Genomic DNA, 22287 nt, shown 5'->3' on the forward strand with positions numbered 1-22287 from the left:
CCAGGTAGTCTCTGGACTCCATCAGGTGGTCTCTGAGCTCCACCAGGTGGTCTCTGGGCTCCATCAGGTGGTCTCTGGGCTCCACCAGGTGGTCTCTGGGCTCCACCAGGTGGTCTCTGAGCTCCACCAGGTGGTCTCTGGGCTCCATCAGGTGGTCTCTGAGCTCCACCAGGTGGTCTCTGGGCTCCACCAGGTGGTCTCTGAGCTCCACCAGGTGGTCTCTGGGCTCCATCAGGTGGTCTCTGAGCTCCATCAGGTGGTCTCTGGGCTCCAACAGGTGGTCTCTGGGCTCCACCAGGTGGTCTCTGAGCTCCATCAGGTGGTCTCTGAGCTCCACCAGGTGGTCTCTGGGCTCCATCAGGTGGTCTCTGGGCTCCACCAGGTGGTCTCTGGGCTCCATCAGGTGGTCTCTGAGCTCCAACAGGTGGTCTCTGGGCTCCATCAGGTGGTCTCTGGGCTCCACCAGGTGGTCTCTGAGCTCCACCAGGTGGTCTCTGGGCTCCATCAGGTGGTCTCTGAGCTCCATCAGGTGGTCTCTGGGCTCCACCAGGTGGTCTCTGAGCTCCATCAGGTGGTCTCTGAGCTCCACCAGGTGGTCTCTGGGCTCCATCAGGTGGTCTCTGGGCTCCACCAGGTGGTCTCTGAGCTCCACCAGGTGGTCTCTGAGCTCCAACAGGTGGTCTCTGGGCTCCATCAGGTGGTCTCTGGGCTCCACCAGGTGGTCTCTGAGCTCCACCAGGTGGTCTCTGAGCTCCACCAGGTGGTCTCTGGGCTCCACCAGGTGGTCTCTGGGCTCCACCAGGTGGTCTCTGGGCTCTGGGAGTTACAGTGATCGTTCTCCCCGCTTCACATTCAGGGGACTTAAAGTTCCTGAAGGGACGTTGGTCTCATGCTCACTGCAGCCAGGGTGAGAGGTGGACTGAGGTGGACTGAGGTGGACTGAGGTGGACCGGTCCCTACAGGATCTGGGTCTGAGGTGGACCGGTCTCTGCTGGGTCCGGCACTCGGCCCTGGTGGTCGGTCGTGGTAATGCAGCCGTGGTAATGCATGCAACAGATATTTTGATATATATATATATATATATATTGATGTATATATAAAACAATCTAAAATAGTTTATATGTATACAAATATTTCACTTTGGTATATATATATATAAATATAAAAGTAAAGTAGACTAAAATCAAATACATTTAAATAATAAATACAAATATTGAAAGAAACTTTTCATTATATTATGTTAAACAGCCTGATCAATAGTAATAATACATGTACAAGTACACACATATATATATATATATATATAATGATATAATGAGCTTCACTGCAGCTGCAATAATTAGCCGTCTCTCGGCTCCTCCGCGGTCCCTGAACGCGCCGCCGCAGAACACACACTCTTAACACACGCACACACACACACACACGCGCGCGCGCGCTCACACACTTCCGCGTTGTATGCGCCGTAAAGCAGGAAGCACTGTAGTAACGTGGAAGTTAATCTGCTGCTGCTCACAGGTATGTCACCTTAACGCCGCGTCCCCTCCGGACACGCGCACGCGCGCGCACACACGGACACAGCTAGACGAGGGGGGGTTCGCGTGTCGTGACGTCATAGCGGCGGTGTTGACGGTTGGAACGCGTTTTCCGCTCACGGGGTTTCTCGAGAGGGTTTTAATGAGTTCCGTCAATTCCGATGCCAGGTGTGACGTCACAGCGGCGCGGAGCAGCTACATGGGAGGCTAGCTGAAGCCTCTGGACCAATCAGCGCGCAGAGGGGACGCCAGGATGCCAGCCGGTAAAATCCGTGTGCGAGAGAGAGAGAGAGAGAGAGAGAGAGAGAGAGAGAGAGAGAGAGAGAGAGAGAGAGAGAGAGAGAGAGAGAGAGAGAGAGAGAGAGAGAGAGAGAGAGAGAGAGAGAGAGAGAGAGAGAGAGAGAGAGAGAGAGAGAGAGAGAGAGAGAGAGAGAGAGAGAGAGAGGATCGATGGGTTCAGTTGTTCCAGGAGTACAAGGGAGGAGTACTGTAGTATAAGAGAGTGTCTCTTGTCTCTTTCGTCTCGTGTGTCTCATGTGTCTCTTTCGTCTTTTGTCTCGTGTGTCTCTTGTCCCGTGTGTCTCTTGTCCCGTGTGTCTCTTGTCTCTCGTGTCCCATGTGTCTCTTGTCTCGTGTGTCTCTTGTCCCGTGTGTCGTGTGTCTCTTGTCTCGTGTGTCTCTTGTCTCGTGTGTCTCTTGTCTCATTCGTCTCTTGTCTCGTGTGTCTCTTGTCTCGTCTCGTGTGTCTCTTGTCCCGTGTGTCTTGTGTGTCTCTTGTCTCGTGTGTCTCTTGTCTCGTGTGTCTCTGGTCTCATGTGTCTCTTGTCTCGTGTGTCCCATGTGTCTCTTGTCTAATTCGTCTCTTGTCTCGTGTCTCTTGTCCCGTGTGTCTTGTGTGTCTCTTGTGTCTCTTGTCTCGTGTGTCTCTTGTCTCGTGTGTCTCTTGTCTCGTGTGTCTCTTGTCTCGTGTGTCTCTGGTCTCTTGTCTCGTGTGTCCCATGTGTCTCTTGTCTAATTCGTCTCTTGTCTCGTGTCTCTTGTCCCGTGTGTCTCTTGTCCCGTGTGTCTTGTGTGTCTCTTGTGTCTCTTGTCTCGTGTGTCTCTTGTCTCGTGTGTCTCTTGTCTCGTGTGTCTCTTGTCCCGTGTGTCTCTTGTCTCGTGTGTCTCTTGTCCCGTGTGTCTCGTGTGTCTTTTGTCTCGTGTCTCTTGTCTCGTGTGTCTCTTGTCCCGTGTGTCTCTTGTCTCGTGTGTCTCTTGTCCCGTGTGTCTTTTGTCTCGTGTGTCTCTTGTCCTGTGTCTCTCTTGTCCTGTGTCTCTTGTCTCGTGTGTCTCTTGTCCCGTGTGTCTTTTGTCTCGTGTGTCTCTTGTCTCGTGTGTCTCTTGTCCCGTGTGTCTCTTGTCTCGTGTGTCTCTTGTCCCGTGTGTCTCTCGTGTGTCTTTTGTCTCGTGTGTCTCTTGTCTCGTGTGTCTCTTGTCCCGTGTGTCTCTTGTCTCGTGTGTCTCTTGTCCCGTGTGTCTCTTGTCTCGTGTGTCTCTTGTCTCGTGTGTCTCTTGTCTCGTGTGTCTCTTGTCTCGTGTGTCTCTTGTCTCGTGTGTCTCTTGTCCCGTGTGTCTCTTGTCTCGTGTGTCTCTTGTCCCGTGTGTCTCTTGTCTCGTGTGTCTCTTGTCTCGTGTGTCTCTTGTCCCATGTGTCTCTTGTATCTTGTGTCTCTTGTCTCATTCGTCTCTTGTCTCATTCGTCTCTTGTCTCATGTGCCTCGTTTCATGTGTCTCATGTGTCTCTTGTCTCATGTGTCTCTTGTCTCATGTGTCTCTTGTCTCATTCGTCTCATGTGTCTTGTGTCTCATGTGTCTTGTCTCTTGTCTCATGTGTCTCGTGTCATGTGTCTCTTGTCTCATTCGTCTCTTGTCTCATGTGTCCCATGTGTCTCTTGTGTCTCGTCTCATGTGTCTCTTGTCTCATTCGTCTCTTGTCTCATGTGTCCCATGTGTCTCTTGTGTCTCGTCTCATGTGTCTCTTGTCTCATTCGTCTCTTGTCTCATGTGTCCCATGTGTCTCTTGTGTCTCGTGTCTCATGTGTCTCTTGTCTCATGTGTCCCGTGTGTCTTGTGTGTCTCTTGTCTCATTTGCCTCTTGTCTCATGTGTCTCTTGTCTCATGTGTCTCTTGTCTCATTCGTCTATTGTCTCATTCGTCTCTTGTCTCATGTGTCTCATGTGTCTCGTGTCTCGTGTCTCATGTGTCCCATGTGTCTCTTGTGTCTCGTCTCATGTGTCTCTTGTCTCATGTGTCCCATGTGTCTCGTGTCTCATGTGTCCCATGTGTCTCTTGTGTCTCGTCTCATTCGTCTCTTGTCTCGTGTGTCTCATGTGTCCCATGTGTCTCTTGTGTCTCGTCTCATGTGTCTCGTGTCTCATGTGTCCCATGTGTCTCTTGTGTCTCGTCTCTTGTCTCGTGTGTCTCATGTGTCTCTTGTCTCATGTGTCCCATGTGTCTCTTGTGTCTCGTCTCATTCGTCTCTTGTCTCGTGTGTCTCATGTGTCTCTTGTGTCTCGTGTGTCCCATGTGTCTCTTGTGTCTCGTCTCTTGTCTCGTGTGTCTCATGTGTCTCTTGTGTCTCTTGTCTCGTGTATCCCATGTGTCTCTTGTGTCTCGTCTCATTCGTCTCTTGTCTCGTGTGTCTCATGTGTCTCGTGTGTCCCATGTGTCTCTTGTGTCTCGTCTCTTGTCTCGTGTGTCTCATGTGTCTCTTGTGTCTCTTGTCTCGTGTATCCCATGTGTCTCTTGTGTCTCGTCTCATTCGTCTCTTGTCTCATGTGTCTCTTGTCTCATGTGTCTCGTGTCTCATGTGTCTCGTGTCTCATGTGTCTTTTGTCCACAACACAACACCTGCTGGAGGCTGCAGATGAAAACACTCAAAACCTCCATCGGTATGATGTTAAACACACACATACACACTCACACATACACACACACACACTTAACATCCTCTTTCAATCTGCATAATTGCACTCTAATCAGGACGATTAAAACTCAACCCGACACACTCAGTCATTCATGTCATGTTGTGTGTGTGTGTCTGTGTGTAAGTGTGTGTGTGAGAGGGTGTGTGCGTGTGTGTGTGTTTAAGATCATACCGATGGAGGTTTTGAGTGTTTTCATCTGCAGCCTCCAGCAGGTCTGCTGCTGGAGAGGAGAAACGAACACTGCAAGGTCAGACATGATAGTCGGGGGGGGGGGGAGAGAGGGAGGAAACAGAGAGAGAGAGAAGGGGAGAGAGAGAGACTCGAGGTCCACCTGGCAGGCCGTCCTCAGCCTTCACCTCTGACGAGATGGATTCTGAGAACAACAAGTCAGGTAGGAGGCTTTAAGAGGTGTGTGTGTGTGTGTGTGTGTGTGTGTGTGTGTGTGTGTGTGTGTGTGTGTGTGTGTGTGTGTGTGTGTGTGTGTGTGTGTGTGTGTGTGTGTGTGTGTGTGTGTGTGTGTGTGTGTGTGTGTGTGTGTGTGTGTGTGTGTGTGTGTGTGTGTGTGTGTGTGCTGCCTGGTTTCCTCTTGACTGACAGATCAAACGGCTCAGATGAATCCCCACGTAGCCATAACCTGTGTGTTGTTGTTGTTGTTGTCCCCTGCTGCGTGGCCTCAGCAGCTCGTCGCCCTCTGATTCACACGCTTATGATTTGATGCGTTTGTGTAACGGGAAGTATCATCGGGTTGTTGGCAGCACGGCTAACGGCTAACAGAGGTCCCGGTGCGTTCAGGCTCCGAGTGCTAGCTGAGGGTCAATAACGTTCTCATGATGCGTTCACAGGTAATCCAGTAAAATGCTCTATTTCCAGTCTGTTCGCCCCCTGGTGGCCTGGAGGATAATGCATCAGACCGTTAGCTCGTTTTTTTGCGTTTTTTGTCTCTTCTGTGTGCGTCGAGCCGCCAGATGTTTGTGTTGGCCAGAGGTCATCCGGGGCCTTTCATGCAAAGACACACAGACACACACACACACACACACAGAGACACACACACACACACACACACACAGAGACACACACAGACACACACACACAGACACACACACACACACGAGGGTCCTGTAGCTCAGCGTCTCTTCATGAGGTGAACGAGCTCCTCTCTGGTTCCTCGTGGTTGACGAGCTGTGAAGGACTTCTTGTCTCTGTCAGTCGTCGATGTCATTGGCTGCTCACCCATTCACTCATAAATATATTAATGAATGTATTCATTTGAAAAAAATTCACTCATTTATGTTTTAATTCATTCCTTCATTTATTTATTCATATATTCACTTATTCATTAATTTATACATTTTTAAATGTATTAATTAATTAATGTCTTCATTAATGAATTCACTCATTCATTCTGTGAGTCGTGTGGACGTCCTTCACACAGCGAAACATTCAAATGGTGGAGAGCTTTATTTTGGTAAACACAAATTGCACTTCCTCAAACGGCCACTGGAGGCTCCAAAGCGACTCAATCTCCGGTAAAATGCACGTAAAGCCTTAAGGGGTTCAGACCCCTCCCCTTAAGGTCTAAACGGACCCCTCCCCTTAAGGTCTAAACAGACCCCTCACCTTCTAATGGCCCCTTATCGTACCATTCAGGGTCTCTTCTTCCGCTCTCTGGAAGAAGAGAACCGAGGTTCTCTTGTGTGTCGGTCACACTGAGCTGTGGACACCTTGGTCGGAAACCCGATGCCCTCCACGCCGCGTGAGGCCCGGCGGCCTCTCGGCTCCTCTGTCCCCGTCGGCCGGTCAGATGGAGTTTCCTTAGAGAGCCGGAGCTACGACGGAGAATCCCTCTAGTCCCTGAAGAACCCGTCTAGTCCCTGGAGGCCTCGCTTCAGATGCCGCCGGGTTGTGTCCCGCTGAGCCGGGGGGTCCTGAGGAGATACCGCCGGGTCCCCCTGGCCGAGGCCGGCGTGGCCCTCAGCTACAGCCGGGCGCCACGCAGGCCCGGCCTGCTGAAGTCCGGTAGGTCCACGGCGCCGCCCCAGAACCAGGCTCAGTCCAGACCGGTGATAGGGTTGAACCTGCACTCGACGTGGAAGAGAAGATCATGAGAGCCTCTAGCATTCATGTTGAGGAGACACGTAACGAGGAGCGTAGAGACGTCGTAGAGACGTCGTAGAGCGGGAGAGATGTCGTAGAGACGTCGTAGAGCGGGAGAGACGTCGTAGAGTGGGAGAGACATCGTAGAGACGTCGTAGATCGGGAGAGACGTCGTAGAGACGTCGTAGAGCGGGAGAGACATCGTAGAGACGTCGTAGATCGGGAGAGACGTCGTAGAGACGTCGTAGAGCGGGAGAGACATCGTAGAGACGTCGTAGAGCGGGAGAGACATCGTAGAGACGTCGTAGATCGGGAGAGACGTCGTAGAGACGTCGTAGAGAGAGTCGTGAGCGGGAGAGACATCGAGAGACGTCGTGCGGGAGAGACATCGTATAGACGTCGTAGAGCGGGAGAGACATCGTAGAGACGTCGTAGAGCGGGAGAGACATCGTAGAGACGTCGTAGAGTTTACTCCCAGAACATCACGAATGCGGAGCATCACTTCATTCTGGTCCTGGGTCGTGGATCCCGTCCTGTGTGTATTTGTGTGTATTTGTGTGCGTATGTGTGTGTTCATGTAGGCACCTCCACCCTCTCCCCGTGGAGGTCAGTGACGAGCCGTCGTGATGTTGCTGGTGTGGGGTAAACGTGCCAAGAGAATTGACCACGTCTTTACCGTCTTTCTTCTCTGAGTGACGTCGGTTTGATTCCCAAACAACGAGCGACCACCGCGTTACACTTGTTGGTATATTTGTCGGTTTGTGGGCGGGACTACGAGGTGATTGACAGGTCTCTTCGTCTCCTCCAGTCCAGACGTGGTCCCTCCTGGTTGCATCAAACCAAGATGGCGACGACCTAAGAGCCAAACCTGAGGCTTCAACGGCAACGTGGTTGCCGTGGCGACGGCTAATGTTTGTGGTTGCGTACGGATGACGTTGGGTTGAGCCGGTTCTTCTTTGTTTCTGGACTTAATGAACTGTAAGACAAACAAAACAAACTAAAGAGGTGTGACCATGTGTCTGCAGGAGTGTGCGGCTGCTGTGGGCCGCTGAGGCCGAGGTACAAACGCCTGGTGGACAACATCTTCCCCGAGGACCCCAAAGTAAGTCCCCAACCCTCCTGCTTCTGAGACCAGCTGGATGGCTCAGTCGGTAGAGCATCAGACTCTTCATTTGAGGGTCCAGTGTTCAAGTCCCTGTTCAGGCGGTAAATCTTATTTTGGTGCGACTATTGGTCAGTGGGTAGCAGGTCCGTCCTTCAATCAGGGGGTTGGAGGTTCAATGCCCGCCCTAGTCCATGTGTCCTTGAGCAAGACACTTAACCCTGAGTGTCTCCCTGTAGCTGCTCTCCGATTTATGATTGTAACAGGATTGTAAGTCGCTTTGGATAAAAGCGTCAGCTAAATGACATGTAATGTAAAGGCCTCTTAAGGCCTCCAATGGACTCTAAAGGTCTTTAAAGACATCTAAAGGCCTCAAAAGGTCTCTTAAGGCCTCCAATGGCCTCTACATATCTGTAAAGGCCTCTAAAGGCCTCCAATGGCCTCTACATATCTGTAAAGGTCTCTTAAGGCCGCCAATGGCCTCTACATATCTGTAAAGGTCTCTTAAGGCCTCTAATGGCCTCTACATATCTGTAAAGGCCTCTAAAGGCCTCCAATGGCCTCTACATATCTGTAAAGGTCTCTTAAGGCCTCCAATGGCCTCTACATATCTGTAAAGGCCTCTAAAGGCCTCCAATGGCCTCTACATATCTGTAAAGGCCTCTAAAGGCCTCCAATGGCCTCTACATATCTGTAAAGGTCTCTTAAGGCCTCCAATGGCCTCTACATATCTGTAAAGGTCTCTTAAGGCCGCCAATGGCCTCTACATATCTGTAAAGGTCTCTTAAGGCCGCCAATGGCCTCTACATATCTGTAAAGGTCTCTTAAGACCGCCAATGGCCTCTACATATCTGTAAAGGCCTCTAATGGCCTCCAATGGCCTCTAAAGGCTTCTAGAGGCCTCCTACAAACTCTAAAGGCCCCTAAAATCCTCTTATGGCCTCTAAAGGCGTCTAACGACCTCTAAAAGCCTCATGGCTTTTGCTGTCCTTGAGTCGTCTAGAGCCTTTCATGACATATCACCTAATGCTCAGATTAGTTTGGGTCTCTTCCCGTCTCAGGGAAGCGTTACGCGTGATGCGTTCAAGGACCGGCGGAAAGGGGAACACGCTCTGGCTTACAGGCGGTGCAGTCGTGTGTTCTAACTACTAATTAATCTGCGAAATGTGTGTGCTTTGTTCTCCCCCACACACACACACACACACACACATCTTCACAGGCTGTTAGTGGACGCTAACGACTGCAGTGGGAGATGGAAACGTGGTCAATTTAATTATCATTCGCTGAGCGCCCGAGGATGGAGCGCTCTCACGGGACCTTAAGCCCCGCCCCTTTACGCACGACACAGGTCGTCACCCTTTGACGTAAAGACGTCGAGGGACGACTTAAAGAACGAGTCGTTATCGATGGGAAGGGGACAGTCAGAGGTCAAGAGGTCATAATCATGTTCTAGAGCAGCAAATGCAAGAAGTTCTGAAACCTTTAAAGTCTTTATGTTTCATTAAGGATCCAGTTGTGTGGCGTATGCCATCACCACGAATGACATCACTATGTATGACATCACCACATATGACATCAACATGTATGACATCACCACATATGACATCGCCATGTATGACGTCACTATGTATGACATCACCACATATGACATCAACATGTATGACATCACCACATATGACATCGCCATGTATGACATCACTACGCATGACATCACCACGCATTACATCAACATGTATGACATCACTACGCATGACATCAACACGTATGACATCACCACATATGACATCGCCACGCATAACATCACTACGCATGACATCACCACGTATGACATCACTACGCATGACATCACTACGCATACCATCACTACGCATGACATCACCACACATTACATCAACATGTATGACATCACCACGTATGACATCGCCACGCATAACATCACTACACATGACATCACCATGTATGACATCACCACGCATTACATCAACATGTATGACATCACCACGTATGACATCGCCACGCATAACATCACTACGCATAACATCACTACGCATGACATCACTACGCATGACATCACTACGCATGACATCAACATGTATGACATCACTACGCGTGACATCACTACGTATGACATCACCACGTATGACTTCACCACGTATGACTTCACCATGTATAGGGATGAGAATTGATACGATTTTAACGATTCCGATGCCTTATCGATTCCTGCTTATCGATTCGATTCTTTTATTGATTCTTATTGGGCAAGGGGTGAAAAAAGAGCACAAACGTGTTTATTTACATTAATTTTTTTTTCTATAATTTTCTATAATGCTGCACACACCATATACAGTATGTATACGTACACATTTAAAAAATTAAAAAAAACCAAAAACATTGATACATATTCCTCTTGAACTTAAAATAAAACTTACATAACTTAAATTAAATGTATTCTGTTTAATTTAAACATGTTCCTAGAAATTACAGTGCTCCTTCCTCTTTTTAAAGGGTATATGAACTGAGCTGCCAAAAATGAAACTAGCAGTGGCAAATACCAAGTGTGCAACCATCAGTTGTATGGATCATCAACAATTCTTGTGCAGAAAAATAAGCATGTCTGCTTTCTCCGGGAGGATCCGCGATCTCTCAGGACTTCTTGTGTCTCCAGCCGTGGAGAACACTCTCTCAGATGGGCTGGAGGATGAACACAAAGATATGAGGAGGTGGACAAGACGTGCTAGCTGTAGCCCAGTGGTCCCCAAACTACGGCCCGCCTCCCCATGTGGCCCCGCCCCCTGAACAATACCAGAGACGCGTTGCGATTTATTATTGTTTTCACCCGCTGCCGTTGAGATTTGCAGTGAGACGTCGAGAAAATGTGAAGTGGTGCTCTTCGCAATAGAACATCTTTGATGGGGCGTGTCGCGTCTCGGCCAATCAGCGTTCAGATGTCTTCAGCGTTTGGGAAGTTAGGTTAGCTTGAATGTTAGTCCGCTACATCTACTGCTGTCACGCTGCACGGTGTAGCGATGCTAACAAAGTACCCGTACGTTAAACACGATGTGATTTAGCATAGTTTTAGTATCGATACTTCATTAAAAGAGCGATCAGAGCACGCGCTGCTCCGCTAAATGCTGTCTGCACGCGCAGCGCTCACAGCGAGCGGTGCGCGCATCGCTCAGCCGTGATGCACACAGGTGAGCACACTCTCACTAGCCAATGCCGGAGCTCAAATGTCTGCTTCAAACGAAGGGACAGAAGATTACGTGATCGACTACACACATTAAAGGCAAATTGCTTCACACAGTGAGTGGTTGTGATCACTTCTGAGGAGTTTACCTTGGACAGAAAGAGATGAAGCGCCGACGTTAGCTGAGATGCATTTAGAACGCCTCTGCCTCGTTTCCATGTTTGCTGCAGTCTGAGGAAGAAACTAAAGAAGTTCGCGCATGCGCAACGCCACAGAGGGAACCGGTTCTAAAACAGAACCGGTTCTCGATTCCCATCCCTAACCACGTATGACATCACTACATATAACATCACTTCGCATGACATCACTACGCATGACATCACTACGCATGACATCACCACGTATGACATCACTACATATGACATCACCACGTATGACATCACCACGTATGACATCACTACGCATGACATCACTACGCATGACATCACCACGTATGACATCACTACATATGACATCACCACGTATGACATCACCACGTATGACATCACTACGCATGACATCACTACGCATGACATCACTACGTATGACATCACCACGTATGACATCACTACGCATGACATCACTACGCATGACATCACTACGTATGACATCACCACATATGACATCACTACGCATGACATCACTACGTATGACATCACCACGTATGACATCACCACGTATGACATCACTACGCATGACATCACTACGCATGACATCACTACGTATGACATCACCACGTATGACATCACTACGCATGACATCACTACGCATGACATCACTACGTATGACATCACCACATATGACATCACTACGCATGACATCACTACATATGACATCACCACGTATGACATCACCACGTATGACATCACTTCGTATGACATCACTACGTATGACATCACCACGCATGACATCACTACGCATGACATCACCACGTATGACATCACTACGCATGACATCACTACGCATGACATCACTACGTATGACATCACTACGTATGACATCACCACATATGACATCACCACATATGACATCACCACATATGACATCACCACATATGACATCACCACGTATGACATCACCACGCATGACATCACTACGCATGACATCACTACGCATGACATCACTACGTATGACATCACCACATATGACATCACCACGTATGACATCACTACGCATGACATCACTACGTATGACATCACCACGTATGACATCACTACGCATGACATCACTATGCATGACATCACTACGCATGATATCACTACGTATGACATCACCACATATGACATCACTACGCATGACATCACTACGTATGATATCACTACGTATGACATCACCACGTATGACATCACTTCGCATTACATCACTACGTATGACATCACTACGCATGACATCACCACGTATGACATCACTACGCATGACATCACCATGTATGACATCACTATGCATGACATCACTACGCATGACATCACTACGTATGACATCACCACGTATGACATCACTACGCATGACATCACCACGTATGACATCACTATGCATGACATCACTACGCATGACATCACCATGTATGACATCACTATGCATGACATCACTACGCATGACATCACCACGTATGACATCACTACATATGACATGTGTGTGGTGACCCCCTGACCTCTGTGTGTGTGGTGACCTCTGTACGCGCGCTGACCTCTGCCCTCCCCTCAGGACGGCCTCAGTAAGTCCGACATGGAGAAGCTGACCTTCTACGCCGTGTCTGCTCCGGAGAAGCTGGACCGGATCGGCGCCTACCTCGCCGAGAGGCTGAGCCGAGACGTGCTGCGCCACCGCTACGGGTGAGCCCCGCAGGACCCGTGGTCCGGACCGGGCCTGACCTTTGACCCCGTTGACCTGTATGTGTGTGTGTGCAGCAACGTGGTGGTCGCCATGGAGGCCCTGGACCAGCTGCTGATGGCCTGCCACTCTCAGAGCATCAAGCCCTTCGTGGAGAGCTTCCTGCACATGGTGGCCAAGCTGCTGGAGTCCGGGGAACCGGACCTGCAGGTCCTGGGGACCAACTCGGTGAGACGGAGAACCTCCAGGAGAACCTTACGTAAACACTACGGATGATGACATCACAGCAAATAAAGACAATAAGAAAGGAAATCAATTAATATATGCATATATACATGATACATATATATAAACAAATAGTAATTAATTAATGAAAAATTTAATTTAAATAGAACAATTAATTAATATATACGTGATGAATATACACAAACAAATGTATAGAAATATATATATAAATGAATACTAATTAATTATAATTATAAACAAATATGAATAAATAGATGACACAGACACTCTGGTGAGAAAGGCAAGGCAGCGCCTCTACCACCTCAGGCAGCTGAGGAAATTTAAAGTTTCCCAGAGGATCCTTCAGTCCTTCTACTCTGGAGCTGTAGAGAGCGTCCTGACAGGAAGCATCACAGCCTGGTTTGGCAACTGCTCCGCTCAGGACAGGAAGGCTCTGCAGAGAGTAGTGCGTTCGGCTGAGCGCACTATTGGAACTACACTCCCCACCCTGCAGGACTTGTACACCAGGAGGTGCAGAACCAGAGCCGGCAGGATCATGAAGGATCCTCACCACCCCAACAACAGACTGTTTCAGCTGCTGCGGTCAGGCAGGCGCCTCCGTAGTCACGCTGCAAGAACAGAGAGACTGAGACGGAGTTTCTTTCCTCAGGCCATCAGGATTGTGAACTCCGACCTCACCAGGACCCCCACATAGACCCACACAACTGCCCCTCTTAGGCACACACACACACACACACACACACACACACACACTTACTGTAAATATTGTGTTGTTTTTTATTGTAAATAGTGTGTACTTGTTGCCCTTGCACATTCCTGCTGAGCATTGCCACTTTCATTTCACTGCACACCCTGTGTGTGTATGTGACAAATAAAACATCTTGAATCTTGAATCTTGAATCTTGAATATATATAAACAAATACTAATACATTAATTATTAATAAATATATGATGAATATAAATAAACAAATGTATATAAATAAATACTTATACATTTATTATTCTAAAACAATTATTAATAAATTCATGATGTATATCCATAAACAAATATATAAGTGAACAAATCATCATGAATTATTATATTTAAAAATAATAATAAATACATGATAAATATATACAAATACTAATTACTTATAATTTTTTTAATTAAATACAAGATCAATATAAATAAACAAATGTATATAAACAAATACTTATAAATTGATTGTTATTACAAAATAAATAAATGCATTTTAATTAATAATAAACAAATAGAAAAAAATTAATATTTATAAATGAATTATTATTAAAGAAAATAAAAAACGTATTGTTGTTGTTGTTCTCGCTTCATCCAATCAGGAAACTAAGTCGTGGCTTTGAACGTTGAGGAGTCTCAATTATTTATATGTGGTATTTGGAGGAGGAGGAGTCCTCCCCACCGGTGGGATCATGTGACTATAAATATTAAAAGACGTGAGACGATTCTTTCTTTTGAGGACTGAACGTCGTCGGCAGCTTTCACCTAGTTTGTGTTAGTTCGTTTGTGGTAATTTGTGGTGGTTGCTGATGGTTTGTAGTACTTTGTGGTAGTTTGTGGCACTTTGGGGGAGCAGATCTTCAGTTCAGGTGCGGGTTACGAGGTCTTGAACTGGACGAGGTTTCTACTGATGTGTGAAATAAAACGCAAGTTACGTATGTAACTATGGTTCTATGAATCCTGGATGACCGCCAGAGGCGGTGCTTAGCACTGGATATCTTCCATCTTGCGCATAGCAGGTCGAGTATTAATAACGACAAAGTCACCCGTGACCTCGGATGACCCGCCCACCGGGTATAAGTTCCGGTGTCATCCCGAGATCAGTTCTACGGAATCTTCTCGCGAACTCACGAGATTCCGAGTGACTAAGAACTCTGGCGGTCATCCAGGATTCATAGAACCATAGTTACATACGTAACTTGCGTTCTATTTCATCCTTCCTGACCGCCAGAGGCGGTGCTTAGCACTGGATGACTTATATCAACAGAGTCACGAGGAATCCCAAGGAAACTACCTCATATGACTCAAGCAGAGGATTTGGACGGAGAACCACCTGCAATGCATGGAGCGTGTTCCCGTTCACTCTGTAGTCTCTGGTGAATGTGCGCAACGATGCCCCTGAGGCTGTTGCATACATATGCACCTATATTCCCTACGGGCATACCTCTCAGGGTCGCCCGTGATGTGGGAACGCTGTTGGTAGAACAACACCCTGCTCTGGATGGCAGAGCATGGACGTTCACCACCTATGCACAGGCAGTGGCCCCCACTATCTAGTGGAACAGGCACTGTTCTGCAGTGGCATAGCCCTTCTTAGATCCACCCTAACTGACTAGTTATGGTGGTCAGGCTGGACAGGCTGGTTGAGACCCGAGCGTGCCAGCACCCCTGGGGGAAGCCACTGCTTTAGGCCGCAGGGTGACACCCGAGCCCTCTGAGTTCCCCTCAGACAAGGCTCATTGACCGACAGGGCGTGTAGTTTGCCTACTTGCTCTGCCGCAGTTATGGCAAGGATGAAAGGTCCTTGCCGACAGCAACCACAGCTCTGCCTCTGCCAAGGGTTCGAAGGGAGGCGAGCATAGGGTGTCCAGTCCCACGGGCGAGTCCCCTGGAGGAGCCCTCGGGGGGGGGGGCTCAGGGGATAGTCACTGAGGCCCTCCTTATGAAGAGGGACACCAGCTTGTGGCTGTTCCGCATCATTGTCGGCTTTAGCATGCTGCCCTGAAATGGCAGCTATGTAGGCCCTCAGGATAGAGGCAGACATGCCCTTAGCTAGAAGGGATGATGGAGGCGTGAGTACCGTAGGCACGAGGCACCGTACTGGGTCCCTCCGTCCGCTGGTCGGGAAGCGGCTTCGGTCTGCACATGTCTTGTAGACGGATGGCACTCTGGCATTTAGAATAGTCCTTTGGACTGATTCTGTTCAGCTGCTTCTGCTCTCCCCTGCGGCCAAGCCCTTTGTTGGGCACGGCCGGGATCGGGATGGCAGGTCCCACCATCTAGCTGTGCTAGGGGTCCCGCATGTCAGCGAGGCGCCGTGGCGTCTCACAGCGAAGTCTGTGCGGCCAGGGGAACCAAGTCCTGGCTGGACGCAAGTGGGCCACCAGCAAAATTCGGTGGCCCTGTTGAAGACCCAGAGTAGTTGGCAAGATCAGCGGAAATGTGGGGAACGCCCTGGTTCTGTTCTCCTGGTCGATACCTCGCCCGACAATTGGTCAGGTGAAGGGTTACCGGAGTAAGAAAAGTCAGAAGGGCACGGGAGCTCCGTAGCAGCTCTGCATCCCTAGAGACCCCTGGAGGTTCAAGCCAACACGTGGTTGAGGCGATGTCTCGCCCAACAAGTACATATTCCCTCCAAAGTATGGCAGGAACTGTTTGAGCGCTAGGTGCATGGCCTGTGGCTCCAGACCCAAGTGTCGCGAATAGACTGTCCTCTGGAAGTCCTGTACCGCCAGACTGCGCCCCACCTTGAGAGGCGGAAGTCTGCTGTGGCGACCTCCCGGTGGGGCGGACCCCTTCCCTGGGGATACCCTCTGACGGGTATGCTCTCACCCTCTACGGGGATAGAGCCGAGGGCACCACTGTGACCCCCATCTTGTGCCTGTGGCCCCGGGCGAAGGCTGTTAGGCCCTCCATGCGAAGGGCGCCGCTAAGCAGCCCAAGCATTTGCCCGATAGGCAAGGAAAAAGGGGATAAAAGACCACTGCCTGCCCCCTCAGAGAGTACCTACCTGCTTGAGTGACGGGCAGGCCCACTTAGTGGCTGCATCTAGAGCTATACCAATGAAGGTTATGCTCCGAGAATAGCTCAGAAAACTCCTTATGTTCACGAAGGCCCAACCGGGCAGCGTGAGAAAGAGTGTAAGACAGCTGATGCTGCTGTCAATTTACCCGATAGGCAAGAAGAGGATAAAAGACAGCCATCTGCCCCCTCAGAGAGGGGAAGGCTGCAGAGGATGCTGTCCACCTGTCTGAGTGACGGCCAGGCCCGCTTAGTGGCTTCATCTAGAGCTACACCAATGAAGGTTATGCTCTGAGAATGGCTCAGACAGTTGTTTGTTCACGAAGGCCCAACCGGGCGGCGTGAGAGAGTGCAAGTAATGCACTGTGTGGCCCTAAATGGGTATGGCGCACATATCAGCCAGATCATCCAGGATGGCAGTTTCCTCACGCCCTGGTGATTGCAGGGTGGCAGTAATGCCCTTTTGTAGAAACTCCTGGGGAAGTCCACATGGAAGAAGCCTGGGAATAACGGCTTTGGAAAGCATAACAGAGCAACCGTCTGTGAAGCATTCTAGGAGCCTGACAAAAGGCCTCCCTTAAGTCGACAGACATGAGCCGATCTCCTCTGGAGACCACACGAAGGATGTCTGCTGGGCTCAGCCTGAGAAAGTCAAGACGTGGCGCCCCCGAGTCTGCGGGGTGTGGACACGGTCCTGCGAAGACCAGATAACTGCTGCCTGGTCTAACCGGCTTGCACCGTGCGCTGCTGCGCCTGTAGAGCAGGTCCCCTGATTTCACTGGGACAGTAGGGAGGTTGTTCCTACATGCCTCCAACAAGGGTGCCTGCGCCGGCCAAACAGCTGGTCTGAACCCTGGAGAGCATTAGGCGCCCAGGTTCTCTTGACGTAAGTGCACATGCCTGCAGCGAAGCATCACTGAGGCTGTAGTCAAGTATGACATATGAGGGGGTCACCTGAGAACCGACTGGGCTCGAGGGCACCGGTCATCCGGCCTCGGAGTCCCCTTGGGGAAAAACCGATGGATGCGATAGTCAGCTCAATGGATGGCATGGGACGAAGGCCACATTTGGCCATGTCCTGCATGGACGCCGGGGTTCGGTGATCTATCGTAAGATGGTAACCCCTCAGTCTCTGGAGGGGAGACTGAAAAGGTGGCAGGGCCGGGAATGCCCCTGAAGAATGCACTAGCGTGCGTGGGGTTCCGGCTGCTGTATATCCAGCAGTTCCTGTGCCCTGCGAATGACGAACCCGATGGGGCCGTCGACTGCCCCCTACAAGGGGCTATGGCCTGAGGAATGGGAACCAGGCCCAGAAGCGTGGGTGGGCCGCTCGTCCCCGTCCTCCAGTAAGGAGATTGGTGGACACTGCCACTGGGCTGTCCTCCCTTGGGAATGGATCAGCCGTGGGTGGATCTGATGCTTCAGTCCTCCCTGCACTAGGGTGGCGACTTATCTGAGCTAGTTCTGCGGTCAGCAGACCTACTCTATAAGCTAGCATGCCCGATTGCACTGCTAGGGGAGCCCCTGCGGCTCCTAGCCGGCGCTTGCAACTGGTCGGCTGGCCTGGAGCTGACCTGACCTGTCTGTTGGGGTCCTAGCAGGAGCTAGAGCGAGCGCACTCCGCTACTGCAGCGCAGGTCCTGTGGAGCAGGACAGAGACAGCCCGTCTAGTGAGGGAGGCGTGCGCTGCCCTCACTCGTACAGTAGCTGTAGCTGCTGGGGGTCGCAGCAGTAGCACTCCGCTACTGTGGCCCAGGTCCTGTGGAGCAGGACAGAGACAGTCCGTCTAGAGCGAGGACACCTCTTCAATACAGTAGCTGTGATTACTGGTGTCCTATCAGTAAACTTCAGCGAGAGCACTCTGTTACTGTGGAAACGGGTTCCGTGGAGACAGTTTAGAAAGCGGTCTAGAGAACAGCCTCTCTTAAAGAGAGGAAGTGAGGACACGCTCGACTAGTCCAGTAGCTGTAATTACAAGCATCCCACGAGTAGCCTGGGCGAAAGCCTGTGCTCCGGGGAGCAGGTCCTGTGGAAAACAGTCGTAGTGAGAGGGCAGGTCTCTTCGAGGACCCTCTCCACTAGTCTGGCAACTGTACTTACTGGTGCCTCCCAGTAAGCCTGAGCGAGAGCTCTGCGCTACTGTAGACGCTGATCCCGTGAACACGGGTCAGAACCCAGCATGTCTAGTGAGAGAGTGAGGACACACTTCACTCCTCTGGTCTGTCAGCGTTAGCGTGGCATCAGTTAGCCTGAGTGGAGACGCTCTGCTAGCTGCAACAGCAGCGATGTCATGGAGGTACATGTGCAGTATGCATCAGTATCGACTTAGAGCCTCCTTAGCGTCCCCCCGGTGAGCCTGAGCGGGACGCTCTGCTCACTGGAAGCCGGTCGCGGTGTAGCAGTGTGGCATCCAGCCGCAACGAGCGGACGCGCTCTCGTTAGCGCTGTAATCGCCCACCAGTAGCCTGAGCGAGAGCGCTCCACTACTTGGGCCGAGGTCCTGTGGAACAGGAGGTAGCTGTCGGATTTAGCGTAGGCTCCGTTAGCCTGAGTGGACACACTCTGCTAGCTATGCACGGCGGCAATGCTACCAAAGTCAACACACACGCTATCTCAATCGCTACAGAGAGCCGGTCACGCCGGTGTAGCAGCACCGAGCGGACGCGCTCCCGTTAGCACACAGTTAGCAGGACGAGAGCTCTGCTCCTGTGGGATATGCCGTCATAGACAACAATTGTATTCGATCTCACCCGATTGAAGCTTCGCGGTGAAGGCGCTCTGGTGAAGACCGAAAAAGACTCGTGCGTTCTCCGGTCCGCCTCGACGGACCGCCGTAGAGAAACGCAACGTCCTCCCCCGAGGAGGAGAGCTCGTCGCAGCCTCTGGAGGGCGACGGATCGCAACTCCGACCATTTGGTCACAAGGCTCCCCGCGACGAGCTGCAGTTAAACTTCAGCCTTAGCTGATGCCTGCGTTTGCGAGAAGATGAAAAAGAACTGATCTCGGGATGACACCGGAACTTATACCCGGTGGGCGGGTCATCCGAGGTCACGGGTGACTTTGTCGTTATTAATACTCGACCTGCTATGCGCAAGACGGAAGATATCCAGTGCTAAGCACCGCCTCTGGCGGTCAGGAAGGATGAAATAGAACCCCTAAACTCTTACTCTCATGACATAATTTCAAGTTTCTATCACTTAATTATCACTTACTATCTCATAATATATCATTATTCTCTCCTCCTCCTCTTCCTCCTCTAGTTTGTGAAGTTCGCCAACATCGAGGAGGCCACGCCTTCTTACCACAGGCGCTACGACTTCTTCGTGTCCCAGTTCAGCGTCATGTGCCACTCCACCCACCAGGACCCCGAGACCAGAACCAGGTGAGGGGACCAGGACCGTGTGTAAAGTCGGCTCGTCCAAATGATTCAAGTCCCTTTTTCATTTATAATGCACACATGTAGATGTATATGTTTCCAGAACCTCTCCGGTTCTAACGGTTCTCCGGTTCTCCGGGTCCTTCAGGATCCGCGTGGCCGGGATCAAAGGCCTGCAGGGCGTCGTGAGGAAGACGGTGAACGACGAGCTGCAGGCCATCATCTGGGAGCCTCAACACATGGACAAGCTGATCCCCTCCATGTTGTTCAACATGCAGGAGGAGGACCGGTACACACACACACACACACACACACACACACACACACACACACAGACACACACACACAGAGACACACACAGAGACACACACACACAGAGACACACACACACACACAGAGACACACACACACACACAGACACACACAGACACACACACACACAGAGACACACGCACACACAGAGACACACACACACACACACAGAGACACACACAGAGACACACACACACACACACAAGTTGGTCGATACTCTTTCATTTGATTTCTCCCCCTTTTTGTTTTTCAGCTGCTCTGATTGATTTATTCTCTCTCTCTCTCTCTCTCTCTCCTTTATTAAACATATTCTGATGTGTAACAGCGGCTTTGCTGCTTTTATTACCGATATGAACTATTTTATTATTTTATTGTTTTATTTAATTACTTAATTATTTTATTATTGTATTACTTTATTTTATTATTTAATTAAATTATTTGTAAAAAAAAAATTTCATTTCGTCCTGCATGAGTCTCCCACTACTGTGTTGTTGTTGTTGTTGTTTACTCTTCCTCCCCTGTCTGCCTGGCAGGGCGGGGCATCCCAGCACGCCGTCGCCGGCGGGTCCGGACGGCGAGGAGAACCCGGCGGCGCTGGCGGAGAGCTGCTTCAGGGAGCTGCTGGGCCGGGCGGCCTACGGCAACATGGACAACGCCGTGAGGCCGGTGCTGGTGTGAGTACACGTTGAGTCCACATGGCTCTCATCATGGTGTGAGTACAGGTTGAGTCCACATGGCTCTCATCATGGTGTGAGTACAGGTTGAGTCCACATGGCTCTCATCATGGTGTGAGTACACATTGAGTCCACATGGCTCTCATCATGGTGTGAGTACAGGTTGAGTCCACATGGCTCTCATCATGGTGTGAGTACAGGTTGAGTCCACATGGCTCTCATCATGGTGTGAGTACACGTTGAGTCCACATGGCTCTCATCATGGTGTGAGTACACATTGAGTCCACATGGCTCTCATCATGGTGTGATTACAGGTTGAGTCCACATGGCTCTCATCATGGTGTGAGTACACGTTGAGTCCACATGGCTCTCATCATGGTGTGAGTACAGGTTGAGTCCACATGGCTCTCATCATGGTGTGAGTACACGTTGAGTCCACATGGCAGTCATCATGGTGTGAGTACAGGTTGAGTCCACATGGCTCTCATCATGGTGTGAGTACAGGTTGAGTCCACATGGCTCTCATCATGGTGTGAGTACAGGTTGAGTCCACATGGCTCTCATCATGGTGTGAGTACAGGTTGAGTCCACATGGCTCTCATCATGGTGTGAGTTCTCTCAGCTCCTTCTGTCTCCTTCTCTCAGCTCCTTCTGTCTCCTTCTCTCAGCTCCTTCTGTCTCCTCTCTCAGCTCCTTCTGTCTCCTTCTCTCAGCTCCTTCTGTCTCCTTCTCTCAGCTCCTTCTGTCTCCTTCTCTCAGCTCCTTCTGTCTCCTTCTCTCAGCTCCTTCTGTCTCCTTCTCTCAGCTCCTTCTGTCTCCTTCTCTCAGCTCCTTCTGTCTCCTTCACTCAGCTCCTTATGTCTCCTTCTCTCAGCTCCTTCTGTCTCCTTCTCTCAGCTCCTTCTGTCTCCTTCTCTCAGCTCCTTCTGTCTCCTTCTCTCAGCTCCTTCTGTCTCCTTCACTCAGCTCCTTCTGTCTCCTTCTCTCAGCTCCTTCTGTCTCCTTCACTCAGCTCCTTCTGTCTCCTTCACTCAGCTCCTTATGTCTCCTTCTCTCAGCTCCTTATGTCTCCTTCTCTCAGCTCCTTCTGTCTCCTTCACTCAGCTCCTTCTGTCTCCTTCGCTCAGCTCCTTCTGTCTCCTTCGCTCAGCTCCTTATGTCTCCTTCTCTC

The 22287-nt window shown here is 50.3% G+C and overlaps 1 protein-coding gene across 2 annotated transcripts in view; it reads left to right on the top strand.

Moving 5' to 3' along the window:
- The first annotated feature begins 1492 nt into the window (after nt 1-1492).
- The window catches only part of efr3a (EFR3 homolog A (S. cerevisiae)), a 40720-nt gene continuing 19925 nt past the window's right edge, over nt 1493-22287 (top strand). The window contains exons 1-8 of one of the 2 annotated variants that reach the window (XM_056410514.1): nt 1493-1515; nt 1701-1795; nt 7618-7694; nt 12625-12752; nt 12828-12978; nt 20015-20136; nt 20279-20419; nt 20976-21116. In XM_056410514.1, coding sequence (XP_056266489.1) covers nt 1786-1795; nt 7618-7694; nt 12625-12752; nt 12828-12978; nt 20015-20136; nt 20279-20419; nt 20976-21116 — 770 coding nt within the window. In that variant the 5' untranslated portion in view covers nt 1493-1515; nt 1701-1785. Of the gene's footprint in view, nt 1516-1700; nt 1796-4832; nt 4890-7617; nt 7695-12624; nt 12753-12827; nt 12979-20014; nt 20137-20278; nt 20420-20975; nt 21117-22287 lie in introns of those variants that run through there. The other variant, XM_056410513.1, reaches the window with a different exon arrangement.

This window comes from Pseudoliparis swirei, unplaced genomic scaffold, assembly GCF_029220125.1.
Source record: "Pseudoliparis swirei isolate HS2019 ecotype Mariana Trench unplaced genomic scaffold, NWPU_hadal_v1 hadal_25, whole genome shotgun sequence".
Taxonomy (NCBI): Eukaryota; Metazoa; Chordata; class Actinopteri; order Perciformes; family Liparidae; genus Pseudoliparis; species Pseudoliparis swirei.